Source organism: Gasterosteus aculeatus, chromosome 9 (assembly GCF_964276395.1).
Source record: "Gasterosteus aculeatus chromosome 9, fGasAcu3.hap1.1, whole genome shotgun sequence".
Taxonomy (NCBI): Eukaryota; Metazoa; Chordata; class Actinopteri; order Perciformes; family Gasterosteidae; genus Gasterosteus; species Gasterosteus aculeatus.
This window is the reverse complement of record NC_135696.1, coordinates 18,650,365-18,669,674: the sequence shown is the minus strand read 5'-3', so window position 1 is coordinate 18,669,674 and position 19,310 is coordinate 18,650,365. Positions and strand designations below refer to the sequence as shown.

General features: G+C 47.8%; 1 protein-coding gene across 2 annotated transcripts in view; it reads right to left on the bottom strand.

Annotated features, from left to right (window-relative positions):
• LOC120825525 (protein sidekick-1) overlaps positions 1–10,883 on the bottom strand; it is an 89,751-nt gene extending 78,868 nt beyond the window's left edge. For both annotated transcript variants that reach the window (XM_078109319.1, XM_078109320.1), the window contains exon 1: positions 10,752–10,883. In XM_078109319.1, the coding sequence (XP_077965445.1) occupies positions 10,752–10,800 (49 nt within the window). In that variant the 5' untranslated portion in view covers positions 10,801–10,883. The remainder of the gene's footprint in view (positions 1–10,751) is intronic.
• Between the last annotated feature and the right edge of the window lie 8,427 nt (positions 10,884–19,310).

Genomic DNA, 19,310 nt, shown 5'->3' with positions numbered 1-19,310 from the left:
GCGCAGAGGCAACACACATCCCTCTCTTTTCTTCAATCATTCCAAACCACAGGGTGGGGGGGGCGGAGGGGGGGAGTGGCGGGGAGCTAAGTGGGGATGAGCAAGGAGGCGGAGAAGGGCGGAAACTATTTTGGGATTAAAGGCCCTGTTGATCTATTCCTGTTTTCAGCATCCTCTCTCAATCTTCAACTTTTACCCTCTGCCTCTGTTTCCTTCTTCCAATCCATCTCCATCGTCTTCAAAGCTTTTCCGCTCACGGCTCGTCTCTTTCTGTTCGGCTTCCTGGATACCGATCCCTCTCTGTCCTCATCTCTTCTCCTTATCTCTTCTTCTCCCACTAATTCTCTGCGAGTACTTTGTTATGCCCCGAAAAGCAGATAAAACCGTTGCTCAACGTACAGGCTGATAGCGCAGGGGACGAGAGGACAAACACACAACACCATACAGAAGTGTGTGTGTGTGTGTGTGTGTGTGTGTGTGTCTGTAAATGGGGGTGAAAGGCGGCTGCGTTTTAGCGAGGCTTTAGCAAATCATGACAATGCAGTGAAAATTGAAGCATCTCCCCCCCACAGGGTTTTTGAGACCGAGGTGTCAACGCTAATGAATGGATGCGACACATAACTGTGAACTGCATTTGTTTGCATATGTGTGCGAGTTTATTGGTGTGAGAACGAGGAGCATTGCCGGCTCTACGAATCTCAGTAAACACAACTCATTCTCAGCATGTTTGATTGGAAGTCCAGCTCCATTCTTCACCACGAAGTGAAGTGCTGGGTCAAAGGAGCTCAGCGGGACACTGCGGGTCTGTTTGGACGGTCTTGTGTGTCTCTTTGGTGATAAAGACTTTTGTGTCATCATGATGCAATAAAAAGGAAAGCGCTGTCTTAACGTGGCTTCACCACACACACACACACACACACACACACACACGTGATAAAAGATTCAATATCATCTGGTTATTACCATATCAAGTCATATCTTATAGTGTCTCGGTATTAAATGATGCTTTGCAGATCACTTTATGACTTTTTTCGTGCCTTACACCACGCACATGTAGCCTAATCGTATTCCTGTTGTAAATCTGATGAGCTTCTTTTTTTTTTTTTTTGTTCATTAGCTGTGCTCGCACTGAGAATATGTGATAAGACTCCCTTTGCTACTGGGTGAGCGCGCCTTCCCTTTATTTCGCCCTGGTGTGTCTCATTTAAACGTGAAGCTGTCAGTGTTCCCGTTAATCCTTTTTAGTGCCTGTTCATTATCCCGTCTCTTCAAACTCTCAAACCAGAGCTGCTGATTGTCGGAGTAGGCTGTTTTTAAGGACTTGGATTTTGCTTCTGGATTTGAAAGCAAATGTGAGGCTACTCCCAGGAATCTGCTAGGACTTACTCCCATATTTGAGGTTGTCAGACATGTCGGTTTGCTCATGAGCAGGCTTCACACGCCGATGGAGGAATAGATGAGTTTGAGGTTCCGTGTGTTGCTCAAGGACACATCAGCATGCAGACGGGGGGAGTAAGCCCTGCAGTCAGTGGACGACGTGCTCTGCCTCCTGAGGCACAACTAAACGCTTTCTCCACTGAATTTCCATAAAATGTAAATGTAAAAACATATTGCTAAGTGAAGCCCCCCCCCCCCCAACCCTCCCCTCCTGCCTCTGAACATAATCCCTCCTCAGCACCTCATCATCTCTCCACCTCTTTTCCTTTATCTTCCTTTTGTTCCTCCAATCTAATCTCCGCCCATCACTCTCCAGCCCCCCCCCTCCCTCCAAACACCACCCCCTGATTTTCTCTACACCTCTGCTGCTTCACATTAACATCTGCTGACTGGCCTGCTACTCCAATAACCTGTTACACCCAGCAGTAGGCTCTCACACACGGACCATCAGCGCGTTTGCATCCACAATAATATTTCATTTATATTCGGGATACACTGAAAGCGGTTTATGAAAAACCCTGAATACATCCAGGATGTGCTGATTCAAGCCGGCACGTGAACAGCGCGTCCCGTCGGGTCGTCGGTCTGCTTTCACGCGGCGCTGAGTATCAGTGAGTAAAGCAGCGGCGCCGAGCTCAGCGGGGAAACTACAACGACTGTCTCCATGTACACGGACTCCAGCGTGGCGCTTTAGCTGCAATGAAACTCCTCTTTTAGACATTTACGGTTCATGCAGACTCACCGACCGACAAACACACACACGCGCGCGCGCACACACCTGGGTTGGAGCAGGCACAGCGAGGCGCTGTGACTGACGGGATCATTAAAACCACGGGTGCCATGATACTTATCGGCGCACTTGACACCTCATTCGGCATCTCACGTGTGCTCGTGCATCTCTTTAAGGGAGCCGAGTCGTCCCTCCTGAGCATCTGCCTGGAGAAGACGTTTAGCCTGCTCCGTCCTCTGCTTGTTGCTGAACGGGTGAATGGGTGTGAATGTGAATTAGTTCGGGGTCCCGATGGGCAGGTGGCCCCTTTCATGGCAGAATGTGCCACACCAGACTGACCACACTGGCGTGAATGAGTACATGTACTGTACAGACAGACCGGGTGGGCGCTGCGCACATTGGATTCACCATCGGCTCAAATGTATTCTTAAGTGACTACTGCCACTGTGACCTGACGTAGCAAACAAAGGATGGTGTTGTTGATGCTGTGACAACCGGGAGATTGATGGTCTGTGTTAGCAGAGCGCGCACGTCCTCATGCAGCTCATCGAGTCGTCGGTCAGAGCAGTAAAGTCTCATCTCGTCCTCCGTATATCTGGATCACTATTAATTGGCACCTCTGAGCATTTCGGATTGAACGGCAGCTTGTTCTGTCGTTAAGACACAAGCTATCGTAAGCTCTAAAGTGGAAACTGGGAAACTGAGCTTGAAATGCTTGGCGTCATCAACTACAAGGCTATCACCACTAAATATAAAAGTATCCCCCCCCCCCCCCCCCATGCTGCTCGGTTGCCTTCTTTCGGTCTTATTCGGCAACGGGAACGGATCTGAAGACCGTCTTAAGTGGCTGCAAAATCATCTGTCAGAGCCTTTTACGTGGACATCCGTCCTCATTTCCTACATCGTGCTGTAAAACACGCGTGCAATTAAATCCATAACTGGGTGGAACAAGTACAACACACACACACACACACAGTTTGGTTGTCATGCTGACACAGACGGTCCAAGAGTCAGTTTCCTGTTCGTCCTTCCTCACTCACCGGGGGTTAAATGATGAAACCACAGAGAGGGAGAAAGAAGGGACTGAGACAGACAGGGGGAAGGGACAGAGAGAGGAACAAGACAGACAGAGGAACAAGACAGACAGAAGGAAGGGACAGAGGGGAGACAGGGATCAACGGAGGCGAGTCTGATCCCTCTGCAACTGACATATTGAGAATAATATCTCCAGACAGAAGCAGCAGTAGCAGGAATGAATCAAAGAACGGATTAATTAGCCAACCCTCTTTATAAAGAACACTATTAGTGCCCATTGGTTTTGTGTGTGTGTCTGTTCATGTGTGTGTGTCTGTGTTTTCCAAGCCTCTAAACCAAAGACATTGTGCTTTCACACAAGGTTAGATCTTTCAAATGAACCTTGCTGGTTTCAGGTGTGTGTTGGACTCCAGCACTCATTCTCCAACGTTTACATGCAATTAAATGCATCAGGTATTTTGTTAAGTGACCTTCGGGATGGTTGTATAGGTACATAACTAGCCTTTGGACAGCATGAATACAGCCTTCCTACGCAAAGTCTATTTCAAAAAAGGTCGACTTCGGCTGGACCATTTGCCACGTTATATAAAGAATGATGGAAGCTGCTTAGTCACTTACTAATTTACAATTCCAGGGGATTGAAATCCTGCTGGCAGCTCTTAACTGTTATGCTCCCAGTATGTGTGATTCTAAGAAGCACCTGTTCTAATGCAAAACACTAAGAGAAAGTCATATTTGAATCAGTGTTTACTTAATGCACAGTACACAGAGCGCAAACGCTGATGGGCATTCAGCTTTTTATCAATTTTACTCCGGCTATGACAAAAAGGCCAATTTACTCATGGAACCACAACAGTGAGACTGAAGCATGTGGTATTTGAGAGCTTTCACAAATGGTTACAAAATAAAAGCTGCTGTGCTAAAATTGCTAAGAGTTATTTGGCAGGAAAGCCTGAGCGCACTGCCGTGTCTGAAGCCCATGTGGTGTTTTCCTTTATCTCGAAACTGTATTTTCTGAAGAAACAGCTATATGTGACCTTAACACCACAGCGTGCACAAATGTTTGCCTGCTGCCGCCACTGATTTGCCTCGGCACAGTCGGACACGACAGCTGGAGTACCGATAGGGGCAAGAATATTTATCAAGAGTTATACGATGTAAATCTATGTAATTTCTTGAAAATGTGCAAAAATAAATCAACACACCTGTGGTTAAACCCTTTCGTGAACACTTGCTCTTTTCTGCCGATAATGAAGGTTTGGCTAACCGAGCTATTTAAGCTAACCGAGCTAATGGCTAACAATAACGGAGGGCGCATTAACTTATGTTAGTCTAATTAAGATATTTGGTCAAAGGTCGATTGTAACTTCCTCACGATGATGACGAACTCGAATTTGAATTATATCGCCTGGATAAAAACATTTTTTTATCATCAGAGAGAAAAGATCTAGAAGTACAAATGCCGACCCTTTTTTTAATTATCAGAGCAAATATGAAAAAAAAGTACAAGCATTCAATTCTTGGCCAATTAATTTTTATGCAAATAATATGGTAATAACAGATAACACTAATAGCATAACGTCAATATACAGTGCACACCAACTTGTGGATAGTGATGCTATCAGATCCAGTATGAGGAAGAAAGAAATGGAATCAGAAAATCTCAATTGTTTGTCAGCTAAAAACAGAAGAAACTTCTTCTTGGGATCCGGCAAATAATTGTGAATAAATGTTTATTCTATAAAATGAGTTTCACAAAAAGACTAAATGATTTGTTCGAGCATTGGTTCAAAAGCCAAAGCAATTATATTTGAAAAGATGTAAAACAAAGAGGAGCATAATACAATGCATTAGTTTATCAGAATTATGAAATACTTACAGACTAGTTGTAGTGTGCAGTAGTCATTTAGCTTCACGGTTGTGTGTCTATGAATGAAGTGCTGAAACACTCGTCACCAACAGGTGCACCAAGTGGATTTTGTACTTTTTGGAGCTCAATTGTGTTTTTTTTGTTTGTGACATTCTACATTCAGGCCCTTAAATGGCAAAACTGCCGGTACTGTAATCTTCCACAAAATCAAACAAACAGCTATACAATAGGAAATGAGCCCCCACCCAAAGGCTGAGGAGGAACGAGCCGAACAGACACCGCCCGAGTGTGGCTGTGAAATCGTTGAGCCATTTTCATCTCCCTGTTAAAATTAAGAAAATTGGCAGCTGCTTCCAAACACAACCAAGGAGAAAGACGAGATTTTGAGTCACCGCTCAGCGGGAACACCTGAGCTTGTTCCCGGTGGGGGCGGGGGGGCTACACTGCATCCAATTTGAGGTTTTTGTTTTGAGGGGGTCACCAGCCCAAATGTCAGAGAGAATCACCGGTCTGTTGCTACTCTCGCTGGAATGACTAAAGCTCTCCCGAGTCTTCTTCCCCAGCCGGCGTTACTGCACACGTGTCTCCGAGGCGCCACATCATTACGCCGCCATGTTGGCGAGAGGGGTTTCTATGGTTTTCCTTGAAGCCGATGCGGAAATGCGGAACACCTCGAGCGGATGATGAGAGCTGCAGTGAAAACACACCGTCTGAACGCCGGGAGACGGGGGACGGGGGGAAGAGGGGGGGTATCGTCTGATCCTGACTTTTAAAGCTTTTCAATGAGGACTCACGGGCGTCGGGGTCCGCGACGTGACAACAAACCAACGCACGCAATCGCACGTGTGCAAAACACGTGCGATTGAACCACATGCTTTCCACCGCACAAAAACACAATCAAAAACTCTCGCTCTCTCCGGGACACTAAAATACCTCCAATTAGACGCGCCACAGAACAACTGGCATGGGAGCTGGAGCAAAGACACACATGCACATGCACAGGATCCACGGGAGGCTCTCATTTAAGAGCCAGCGATGTGGGAAGGGAACATATGGGGGGGCGGGGGAGAAGATACAAAAATGATACAGAGACAAGACACACACAGAAAAAAAATAACAGCACAAACGTAATCACCAGGCGCACACACGCACACGCAAGCGGGTCGCGGTTACATTCATACATGTAATACTTAAAACATTCCCTTTTCTACTATCTCCTTTCACATCTGCGTCCCCACCAAATCACCATGCAAGTGTGTGTGTGTGTGTGCATGTGTGTCCGCCGCTGTCTCCGGGTTACAGGGAGGTCGGCCGAGTCGACGCTGCGCCACTCCGTCACTTCCCACGGCGAGGGGGCCGGCCTGACGCAGGCGGAGGAGGGCCGAGCGATGGGGGCCGGCAGGCACCAGGGGAGTCTCCGACAGGAGGCGCAATCAAACTCAGACAGACTCCCCTCCAATCACTACGCCGAGGTAATCAAACTCTCACACACACACACACACACACACACGCGCGCTACGGTCATGAAAGGTTACAAGGTTATTTCACTGAGCGTTTCCCGCAGTTGGAGTCAACCTTTCCCTCGGATCTTCGCTCCACGTCCGTCTTCCGCGCGTCGCCTCCGCCTCCTGATTGCGCTCCTCTGTATTTGCACTCTGTTCGGCACTCGCACTCGCTATTTACAGTACCAGAGAGAATAACTGCTCGCTGATTGTCTCTGGTCTTTATTCATCGGAATCAAACTCAAATCATTAATGTGCAGAAGGTGAGGCTTCAAAGAGTCTTTGAGAGAACTTGGAGAAAGTTCGCAGGAAGTTTGCGCTCACTTCCGCCGCTCGCTCTTTATGCAAGTACACTATTCATTTACCAGTTAACCATCACTCAGTTTAACAAAAGAGTTGTGAAGAGCGGTCTTAGGTTCTAGAGGGGCCTTTTTCTAGTCTCAGTGATGTCACAGAGGTCAGCAGGGGTCTTATGACAACATGTCATCTATTGCATTCAGGAGCCCAAAGTCAGGGTGCCGGGGGCTCCGCTGGATGGATGAAGAAACAACAGGAGAGTCCATCTTGCAAGTAACTTTCATGTCAGTGAAACGGTGAAGCGCTGAAGTACTCGTTTCAGAAGGAAGCCCTGTATGCGAGTGGTATCCGTTCATTAACAGGCGTGACATTACCGTCTCGTCTCTGGCAAAGAGGAAGGCAGCAGATCAGCCACTGAGCCCACAGCTGAGATACCATTTAAAGTGCTACGGTAATTACGTCGGCGTATATGCGTCAGCCACAATCTCCCACCATCTCTTTCTGCTCTTCTGCCCTGCATTCTCCCCGCCTGCCTTTACCCAGCATGCCCTTCTCTTGTAGATATACGAGATCCATGCATGCAGGATCATGACTTCTTTATCTTGGGCCGACTGAGGACTCCAGTCGTTTAGTCTGCACACGTCTTTGATGATGGGGAGATACAACTGTGTTTTCCCGAGCTTGTGTCTTTAGCCCGCGCGCGTTTGTGTGTGTGTGTGTGTGTGTGTGTGCGCGCGTTGGCCTGCTTTCGTGTGCGTGGGAGACTGCTCCCTCCAGTGCCGATTCTCTTTGGGGATCTTCTGCTGCTCTAATGGTCTGATGTACAAATCTACCTCCGGCGCTGTGGAATGAACACACACACACACACACACACACACACACACACACACACACACTATTTCGGGCAAGAGGAAGACTGACTGCGGTTTTGACTGACAGGCTGAGGTGTCTGTGTAGAGACGGGGAGGCAGAAATGTTACAGTATGTGCAGAGCTTAATCATTTGCGGGAGGGATCCTCATCTCCTGTCACTAACAGAAATACCCTCAGGCCATTAGAACTCTTCTTTCTGATGCAAAAACACTGAACACACAAGGGTACGCCGACACTAATTGACCAGATCTGCTCTTTGACTCCCCCCCCCTCTCCAGAGAGGCCGCGTTGAAGTGATTTGTTATTTACATCAACCAGATATTTGTATATTCGTAGCACACTTAAGATCCACCCTCTTATCAATCTGTCATGTTCAGTATGCAGTGTCAGCTGGCGGAGGAAGTCCTGTGTGACACCATATGTTGTCGGCGGTGATATATATTTATATATATATCAAAAGAAGATGGCTCCAGGGGCTGTATATTTTGGAGGCGGGCTGTTCTTCCAGTGATTACGGTGTGTGTGACCTCTCACCAAGCTGTTGAGCTGCCATCAATTGCGGCTGTTCCAGCTCCGCGGAGGACGACAGTTAGTGCTTCTTGTCTCCCCGGCGGTCCGGGCCGGGCCCACAGAATAGTGGTCAGGGACACGCAGATAATGGATCTGTCAAGTGGGCGGGTCCCACAGCCGGGGCTGCGCTCCACTGGCGAATGCGGCGAAGGATTCTGAGCGGCGGGTCTTCGCGCAAAATGTGGCGAGCACGTCTCGTGTGACGGGTGACTGCGTCTCCAGCGTTAATGCCCGAGCACGCGCGCCGGAGGCACACAAAGGAGCTCCTCCGACGGCGGCCCTGAAAATAACCGCTTGTTGGTCATATTCTCCGTCTACATCCGCGATTCACTTCATTAATTTCCCCTTTTTTTCCTTTTCTCTCTCGATCCTCGTACTCTTGTTCCGCTCTGTTGAGCACAACGCCCCAAATCAAAGTGAGAAAGCGGAAGAATGGGAAGTAGGTATCTCATTTATACCGGCGGATTTATGAAAAGACAGACAACATTTTCAGGAATAGGAAATTTGACAGACAGCCATGAACTTCGTGTCTTCAGATCCTGCTTAATGGAATGGAAAAGTGAAAGGAGTGGAGACAGGAAATAGGGGGAGACAGAGATAGGACAGGAAATGTAAGGAGGAATAAAGAGGGAGAGAGGAGCTTGTGGTGTTGGTGGTCAGTTAACCCGATGCTCTCCACCAATGGGCCCGCTGTGCTCCTCGGGGTGCTCACTCAACGCGCTATATTGGACACGGGCATCTTTTCAATCAGGTCATCGTTTTACTGTTGATTGGTGGCGGTTGTGTGTTGTCGGCACGCGCCACATCCGTAAAATCTCTATTTCCAGATGCAGCCGACCGACGGCCTGTTGATGGAGGAGCGACTTGTGGACACAAAGCAAGAAGAAACGTGTTCTCTCGCTTGTTTGCTTTTGTCTCTGCTCCTTCACGTCTGGCTCGTCCCGTTGTCCGCCGGATTTTATCTCATTCCTTTTGTCCTCCGCAATCTCAATAACAAGTGAGCCAACCAAACACGCTGTTTTATAGCAGAGGATATTTACCCAGCAAATGTTTATCGTAGAAAATACACGCGGATAAAAAGAGACAAACACACAAGCGCAAGACATTTAGGACCGAAGACTGATCAGTGAAGCCTAACTAGAGCCTCGCAATTCCTAAAAGACGCCCAAGGGAGTCCTCCCCTGTGACAGCTGTAACAAGGTACTGTGCGTATATTTATGTGATTGTGTGTGAGTGTGTGTGTGTTTGTGAAAAAGGATGCCAAAGGATACAACCCTGTAAAGAGAATATAATTAAAACTCTATACAGCCACAAGGGACAGAGTGCTGCTCCTGCTCCTCCTCCTCTCATTTCACCATAGCGAACACTTGGGCTGAAGGACTGTTACAGTACAGTCTATCCTCTGGCCTCCAAGGAGAAGCGGTATAGAGAGAAGGACATAAAGCGATTCAGCGATAAAGGCTGTGAAATAGAGACACAGAAGGGGGGAGAAAAGAAAAAAAGCCCCAGAACGTATCAGTTCTTTCTAAACAGAATAAGAATGAACGCAGAACCAACAAGCAGCCAGTGGCATGTTGATCAACATCTGGATCTGGGACAACGATGCATCCAACAACTCCTGAAGATCCGGACCGAGCTCGCATGTCTTGGCTGCCACCTGCTTAATAAGGCGACGGGTTAGCGCGGACGCTAGCGACAACGCCGGCCGGCCGGGCTCACTCAAGGCGGGGCTGATCTTTCAGGGAACCAGCTCCTCTCACTTTAGCAACAAGCCGCTGCTCGACGCTCTTTCAGCGCTTTTTGTTCCATTTCCAAACAAATAGCCAGTAGCCTTCAATGAAATGTCAAGAAGATATGAAACGATGAAGGCCAATATATAAAACCTGGCTCACCAGGCCGTTTTTTGACCAAGTGGAATGTGGGTTGAAATAAAACTCAGACATGGACTTTTACACCGGTTAACGGTCAATAATCTGAGCGTCTCAACGTATTCGTCCGCCGACATTTGGATCAAGAAGCTCACACAGAAAGAATGTGCGGGTCCTTCTATGTTTCTGACCAACATTCACACGCTCTGCAGCTCGTCTCGTTTGCACGTCGTATCAACGGGTTGTCAGACGTAATTAAGCCGCCAATCAAACATCCTTCTGAGCCAACAAATAGTGCAAATTTCAACAGAACCTTTGAGTTTTAGCGTGTTTGTTTCTTCTCAGCAAATGCTATTAAAACTCAACCGTACTGATGATACAAGGGAATCCAATCAAGCTCCCCAAAGGCCCAGAGAAGGTGAAACAAAGTCAAATAATAAGCAAGTAGCAATTTCTCACAGACTGAAAATCTTCTAATCTGTCATATTTGCTGAAGGAACAAACTAAGCTCCTTTGTGAGATTGAAGTCCCCCCCGAAGCCTGTGGGAGCCGGCCTGAGCGTCGGCTTACCTGAGATGCTGAGGTACACGGCGGAACTCGTCGCATTCTCCCCCGTCATCTCGTTCACCGCCTCGACGTGGTAACGTCCGGCGTCCGCCGCTGTGGTCGCCAGGACGACCAGCTGATTGTCCAAAGTGATTGCGCTGCGGGGAACAAACAGAACGCACACACAGAATTAGAATTAGGAAACCCCCAAAAAACACGTTGCTTTGTCACAGACAAGAACCGTGTTTCAAAGCTAAGACGGTGATAAGAGGAGAGTATGTGGCTCACGGATCATTTAGAATGTATGAGAGGGGCGGATGAAAGGAAAGAGGATTCTGAGAGAGCTTAAACAAATCGCTCCAACTGTCTCAGATTGATAAGTGGCTCATCTTGTGTCTCTTTCACTCTGTTGGCCGGTCTCCTGGTTGGTGTGTTGCCTTCTGTTCTTCCCTCCTTCACACCGATCGTCCTCATTTCCCCACGTACCCGCAGTAATCGATACAACACACACGTACAATGTACACACACACATGATCCAATGATCCAACACTGCTCTCACACAAAACCACAGAGATAAGAAACAATCACTTACAAACATACTTAGTGTTGCGTTTTCAGGGGAGCGTCACAGGAAGGGTAGATTGGGGAGGGAGACGGAATGGGTGAGGACAGCAGAGGGGAGTCGATGACAGTAAAAAATGCTATTCGTTGAGCTCAGATTGTCATGCGTGTGAACCTGGGAACGGATGCCGGCAGACAGGAAGCCTTTGTTTTTGTGTTCCCAGCATGTCAGTCAATGTAAAAATCCCAATATCCGAACGCGAGAGCAGACACTGAAATAAAATCAATATGACCGAAGGGAGAATAAAGCATATTACACCGAGATGATAGTCTTTTATTTGTATGGAGTCTCATTCTGTGCCCCAGCAACACAGCCACAGTGTTAGTGTTGTGTGTTATGGACCAAAAGCCCTGCCCCTCCTCCATGAATTAAAAGCGAAAGAAAACACACAGAAAAGGAGAGCGCTTTTATCTTGAAGACATTTTAAACAAAATGCCTGCGTGTGTATGCTGGGTCCGCTTCAATCTGCAGACTTATAGGTCATCGATCGGCGTTCATCAATCACTCGATCAATAATCACTGACGTTGGCGAGGCGGCCCGCGGAGAGGAGGTCAGAGCCCCGACATCTTGGTTCCAATAATCTCCATCACTACGTCAGCAAAACTGATTTATTGTGGAGGAAGGGAAGAGACAGACACGCCCCCATCATCATCGACGGGATCGTTACAGCGGAGAGAATCAGCAGTTTCGGGCTCCTCGGGGAGCACATCAGTGACCTGGACTCACCACACCGACACCGCGACCACGAGGTCTTTAGTCTGAGGACGCTCTTCAGTTCAACCCGGCCCGGTTCATCGCCGAAATCCATCATTTCATTGCCAAACAACCCCGCATTGCTTTAATCAATGTGTATACGTCTCTGACAGCCCTTTAAACCTGTCAGTTATTCAATTAAAGTCGAGCGCAGCATCTTGACGACCTGCTGCTGTTTGATCGTCAGATGATAAGAGATTCGGCGCCGCGACCTGCGGCCTCACACGCCGCCCGCGCTGCGCCCGCCCCGCCCGATACCATCGACCATCGCCCGCAGCTTGGAGATGATTACGATGATGCACCCGAGAACACGGGGTCCTGATAGTCTTTTAAAACGTGGGGGTGTTTGTATGGGCAGCGCACGGAGGGAGGACTGATTGAACCGCGTATCGATCGGAGGGAGGAGATAAACCCCCCACCCCCCCGACACGATGCTCACATGCCGACGGGATTCTCCAGGTCTGATTTTATTCAGTGTGATTTCCCAGGAGAGCGTCCACAAGAGACGGAAACTCAACACCAACACTGACCTCATATGTGTATGTGTGTGTATCTGCCTGATGTAGGCTTGAGGCTCAAGCCAAACCTCTCTCCTGCTCCCTGCGACCGATTCCGCGGCGAGGATCGGTGCCGCATCCTCCCCCAGGTCTGTAATGCAGTTTGTGTCTGTGGAGCTCATTAACCGCACCGACCAGCCCCTTTTATCACATCTGTTTCAGCCGGCGCACACGCTGATTAATAGACAGGGGAGGCGATGCTCCCGACGTGCACGGCCTCTGGGATCATCACGCGGCTCGGGGGGCACTTCTGAGAATGTGGTCAGACCGGTGAAGATAGCACACTGACCTCTTAGCGTTCCTGGAGTTGGGAACTTTTTTGTTTGCGGCGCTTCTCCCCCATTTGCATACGATATAAATATGCACTACTTTCACGGCGATTTGCGTCACGCTTCCATCAGTTCCATACGGGGAGGTCTAAAGCTTCATTTCCCATACATTTTCAAATGGAACTTTCATATTAAAAAAAACAGCAACACAGACGGAATGAAATAGGAAGTCAGGCGACATGTGAGATTAAAGGGAGCTACGTTTACGCGGATTTTCCCTCCGAAAATGTGCCGATTTGTTCTGGGTAGCTGGAGGGCGGTTATACAACAGTTAAAATAGAGTCAGACACTCACCGGCATATGAATAGGTATGCATATCAGGCTGAACTTCAATGGAGAGGAGATTTAATATAACATAAACTCAACATGTGACTTTTTGCTCTCTTTTAGTTCTACACTTAATTAAATGGGACAAAAATGTCCTGGCTCTTTTAATTAAAGACGTGTAAAACAGTGCACGACTCTGCATGCTTATGTGCGTGTCTGTGAGAGACATTTTATCCTCGGGCAGAGGAGGAAAATTAAAATACCGTATTCAACTCCAACCTATTCCCACTTCTCCCTGTATCCTTCATCACCGCTCAAATGATAAAAAACAGCCTCTTTCTTTTACATCCCATTTTTCATTCTCCCTCAGATTACAATCTGCACATTTCTGTCTTGGTTTCATCCATTTCTCCTTCTCTAGCTGTCTCTCGCTGTCACCCCACCGTCCCCCCTGAGTCATTTGAACCAAAGCACCGAGCCAGATTGGTCTTTCATTAAGTGTTTGGCCCCGAGACTCATTTAATAGACGCTCTTGGGGTGTCCGCACCGCACCGCAAGGCTGACTGCTGAACACGGACACACAAACACACGAGTGTGCCAAGTGCTAATTAGCGCAAACATGTTGCAGGCCAGAGGATGAGTGTGAAAATCTGTGCCTGTACGAGAGCGTTTTTACATCTAAATGCGTCTGTGTGTGTGTGTGTGTGTCACTGTCCCGCCTGCCAAAACAGAGCCTGCCACGCCGCTCCTGTCTGGCCTCCCCTCTCCGCCTCCGATAGGCAGCAAGCCACCTCGCCGCGTGCGACATGCAGACGGCGGCGTCTGGGGGTGGAATGGGGGGGGGGGACACACTCCTCGGTACACTCGGGAGTCCAGGCTCCTTGTCATTTGGCAGCTTCAGCTCCAAACAGCAACGCGTCATGTGGCAACTTTCTCCCTCGGATCCTCCGATTGGTCGTTGACGTACGCTTGGTCATTCCAGGTGTGACTTTGTGTGTACGACACATGTAGCGTTGTGTGTACATGTGCGAGGTAACCGAAGGATTCGGTGAAAGCCAGATTCACACCGGTGTATTTGTTGTATTGAGGTGTATTCAAATTGTTATGGCTGCTCTGTAAAATTGCCTGTCAGCCTGAGTTGTGGCGTGGTGTCCTCTCTCCTGCAGTAATTGGTGAGGATAAAACTCGGAGCAGCAACTGCATTGTTTTGAGAGGAGGGGGCGGGGGTGGGTGGGGGGGCTTCGGTAGCGTATTCATCAACACGTGTTATGATAGCTTTTTGTTTGGCTTGTTTTACTTTGTCTGCACTGCTGCAAACTAAGGCTGACGTATAAAAAAACTAAAACTGCCGTGTAAGCATTACCGCAACAAGCCGTTCTTATTAGTTAAAGTACTGTTTTGTTGTTCTTTTAATTCGATTAATTTTCAGACCCCTCACTGTGGATGAGCCACCTCATCCACAGTGACACGTCATTGGTGGCTTGTTGTTAGCATTTTAATTCTGACCAAAATCGAAATAAACTAATATTGTGATCTCGCTGCACTCAAGGTTTATTACGCCTGTTGCTCCGACAGGAATTGCAATCCACATTATGCAAAAATAATTAAATTAAATATAATTGCTGCAGAAATTCGTCGTGATTAGCATATCTGGAGTTATGGCCTCCTGGGCATTTGGTGAGGTCACAGTGACCTTTGACCACCAAAATCTATTCAGTTGGTCTCAGATGTAATGGAAGTCCCTCGAGGCATTCCTGAGATACCGTGTTCAGGAGCACGGGAGGCTGTGAGGTCGCCGTGAGCTTAACCTTTGACCGCGACAATCGAAGCAGTTCTCTACGCTGCTCTTCTTATCTTTTAGTGCTTGTTGCTGAGGCACGTAGGACATGTGACAGAGAGGGAGACGGACTGGATGAATACCAGGACTTCCCACGGGCGTCCTCCGACCACCCAGCCGGACCACACTCCACCAAAGGCCCCGGGACCCAAGCTAAGCTAAGCTAAGCTAAGCCTGTTAGCCCGCTGCCTGATGTCCGGTCGCAGGAGGAAAAGGGGGAGAAATAAGACCTCGGATGAGACTTCGGACCAACGCCTGAGCTCGCCGATTGCCGTGCCCACGTCGTGGCGTCCTGCATCAAGCCTCCGGGGAGACCAGACGAGACGGAGGCGGCGTGTAGTCGATGGACTGTTTCCCGAGTCGTCTGCCCAGACAATTGCCGTCGTTTACACTCCTGATGCAAATTTTACAAATGCACTACTTGCTGTTTTCTTGAGTAGCAAATGAGGTACGGCCGCATTTTGTTGTCCAACAAATTATCCTTTAATCCTTTTTTGTGCTAAATTTGAAGAAATCAAGGTGTTTCTGAGATACATACAAGGACGGGACGGACGGGCAATTTCAAACTAATATTTCCAACAAAAGGAAGATTTGCATTCCAGTGAAAACAATTTGAATGAAATGTAATGCTTCTGATGGCTGATGGTTCAGAGGCTGACAGCCCGTTCCTGTTGTGATGCTTTTAGGGGTTAATTGGGCTCAAGCAGAAGCTGGAGGTGTGAGATGAGGGTTTGAACAGAGAGAAAGACAGAGAACTGATTCTGGTGGTGAACAGAGAACGGAATCAATGAAGGGAACTTAACTTTGCCAATTTCCCACAACGTTTTCATGTAGTTATGGAAAAAGTGATAGATGTGTTTTTGTAATGGGATTAAAGTCGGACTGAGTTAAGACTGAGAACTGGACCCGTGGCGCTCTCGACGTTCTGCTGCCAGCAGCTCGACAGTGACTGATTTCCCATGCATAGTTTAAATGAAGCCATTGTTAACACAGCCCGGGGTTGAAGATTTGTTTTACGGTATATTTGCCCAACTTTCTTTAATCCTCTTGCTCAGTCTGAAAAAAATAAATCATCATAAAAAAAACATTTCGATTGCTACAAATGTGAACAAAAGGCCTAAAAGCTCAAATAAGTTCAGTTCTGAGTGAGACTTTACAAAAGGAAAGAATTACGGAATAAACACAAGCGATTATTGAAACCAGTTGTTACTTTGTAATGGATTGACTGCTTATTAACACACAGCAACTAAGTCGTTCATGTGTGTCTGTCGGCAGGTTTCGGTTCGATAAGTCTTCTAAGTTCAGAGTGACTTTGAGCTCTCTCGTTCATGGCATTCCTGCTGCAGGATCCATTAGGTGTGCATCGCGTTCCTAACTTGTTCTAGAAGAAAGACTTATAAACACAGAAATGTAACTTAGAACGAAAGCAAAAATGTCTGAAATCTTTTTTTTTATGTTCTCATCAACAGAAGGGGGAACACGAAGCATCCACCAAACGTCTCTCTGTAATAAGCCCGTTGGAGCCGAACCAAATGAGAAGAAATAATGGAGGCAGACTGCTGATGCATTAAAAATGTGCATCAACTATTTAGAGGGCCCGGATTGAGTCGATCTCAATTTAAATCAAGCCCAAACCTTTTGGACTACATTAAAACAACAACAGGGAACCGTTCGTGTTAATTAGAGGCTGAGGCCGTGCGAACGCACGCACACGCGGCGTCCGACATGACGCGCGCCGCATGGCTGCAATGTTAATCACTGAAACACAATAACGCAAACAACCACAGATGAAGCCTTTATTTGGTACTATTTGGATGATCTCATCATTTCAGTTTAGTGTTTCCAGGGTTTCTGTACAACATAAGACTTTTAAAGGCGTCATCCTGCTCTTGCTAATGTGTACATAATGAGACTTATTGTTTTGGAAAGAGGAAAAATTCAACTTCAAACCGCAAAGTCTTACCAAACTGCAGAATTGTTTTCATCACGCTCACTTGAGGAGGCTTTTGCCTTCGTTGAGAGCGATGTAAACGTGCATTATTCACAATCCCACTGTCCACGCTTTGTTAGCGCCTCACTTGTTCAAACCAAATCTCAAGTTATTCTCTCTTAATGTCGTAGTTCTGCCCGGTGACTCTTAATGATTTTTCCGCCCAGAGAAATACAGCCTTCATATGTGACTGCACATGAGACCAATAAAGAGAGGGCGAACGAGGGGAGGAAAAAAGAGAGCAAAGAAAGATGGTGGAGGTTACAACAGTAATGAACACTAATGTGTTTGAGAGAGATTTCCACAGTCCCTTCACTGACTCAGAAAACATTTGCCTCCCTCCTGCCCTCCACACTCTGCAGCTCTGTGCCTCGTAATTAACGCACTGCCTGAATCGCAGCCCGGCTTCCTCAATCACCTTTACAGTTCCTTCAAACGGTCAGACGGACACAGAAAGGGAGACTTCTCTGGACTCGCTCAGCGGCTTGGCCTGCTGCCACTGACAATATGTCCTTCGTAAAACACACACACACACACACACACACAGGAAGAGCAGGCGCATGCCTGTGCACACATACCCGAGTATGCTTGTGCATACTCAGCCTACAGTTCAGTTTTGGTGTGTGTGTGTGTGTGTGTGTCTGTGTGTGTGTGTGTGTGTGAGAGAGGGCTGCTGGACAGACTACGTTTGTTTAATGTCCCCTGGCTTGTACCTGTGCGGCAAGGGGGGGGGGGATGGATGGGGGGAGACGGACGGGGGGAGAAAGGGGGGTGATCGGAGGCAACGGTACAGGAAAGGAAAGCATAGCGGGGCAAAGGGGAGGAGGCAGGAAGGGAGGAGAGGAGACAGGGATGATGCGAGATGCAGTGTAAACACATAAGGGAGACTCTTTCCCTCCAGGAGCTCCAAGACCCCCCCCCCCCCCCCCCCCCCCCCCTCCCCGTCTCCCCCGTCTCCCTCTGCCTCTCGTCTGTCTGTGTCTCACGTAGGCGGGTCGTACGTTAAGCAGCAAGACCACCTTCTTTTAACAAGGCGGCCCGATGTATGCTAACAATGTGCCTGTGAGTGTGTGTGTGTGTGTGCGTGCGTGCAGCTGACTGACGCATGTAGTCCCATTAGGTGAATGGATCTCTAGGCGAATGGGTATTATCCTAATTAGCACTAATTATGTCTCCCTCCAATTAACCACACAACTCGCTGTCTTCCCGTCTCGCACGCTGTCGCTAAGCTGGAGAGGCTCAGACCTCCCACCCCCCTCCCCCCACTTCCGTCCCTCTCTCCCCCAGATCTGCTAAAGGTAACAAAGTCACACTTTGATTCGGGGGGACGTGGTCGGTCATGTGAGCCCTGCGAGTTGAGCAGGAGCCTCAGTTTGATTGACTGAACTGGTTTGACGGTTTGATGCATTGGAACATTTTCTGTTAATTCAATTAAGGAAGCAATGTATGGGGTAAAAAAATCAGCTGGGTGCTCATTTGCTCATTTAGGTCCAGAAAAAAAGCAAAAAGTACTTTGTTTGTTTACATACACAGGAGTTTTTTGCCCTTATGCCAAAAAGAGACACACAAACAGGATCTTTTGTGGCAGACGGGTGGACAGTGTGAACGCAGCCTCCATCTTTCATTCACTCAATGGATTCTTTTAAAAGAGGAGTCATTTTTACAAATGCGTAGTACACAAGTCCAAAGAATGCTCCTACCATCCAAAAACGATCGGCACGTTTGGCACCCTGGGAAAAAAGGTTTTATATTACCTGTATCATATTCAGAATAACGCAGTATTTTGAACACTAGTGGAATACTAGTAACTGAAAGTAGATCCAAATGTTTGTACAAAGGGTCAGACAGTTGATCTATAAAAACGTATTACTATTCAGAAGAAGAATTGCTTCCCGTAGGTTTAAAGGTCAGTAGTGATGGCACGCAGTAAACAAGCACAATGTTCCCTCTCTATTATCAGCGCCCACACAAGAACACACTCACAGCATCTCCTGTAAAACAAGGATTTCTTACTGATACACTCGTCACCGCGGCGATAGCAAATCGATGCTACGCCGGGAAAAAAACCCGCCCACAGGTGAAAACATTTTAATCTACGTTATTTTAGAACAAACATAAGCACCCAGACGCTTGCTCTCATGGATTTTCTTACATGCGCGACGCCTGCGGCCGCACCGCAAGTACTTCGCACACACACACACACCTGTTAGACGGACACGGCTGTGTC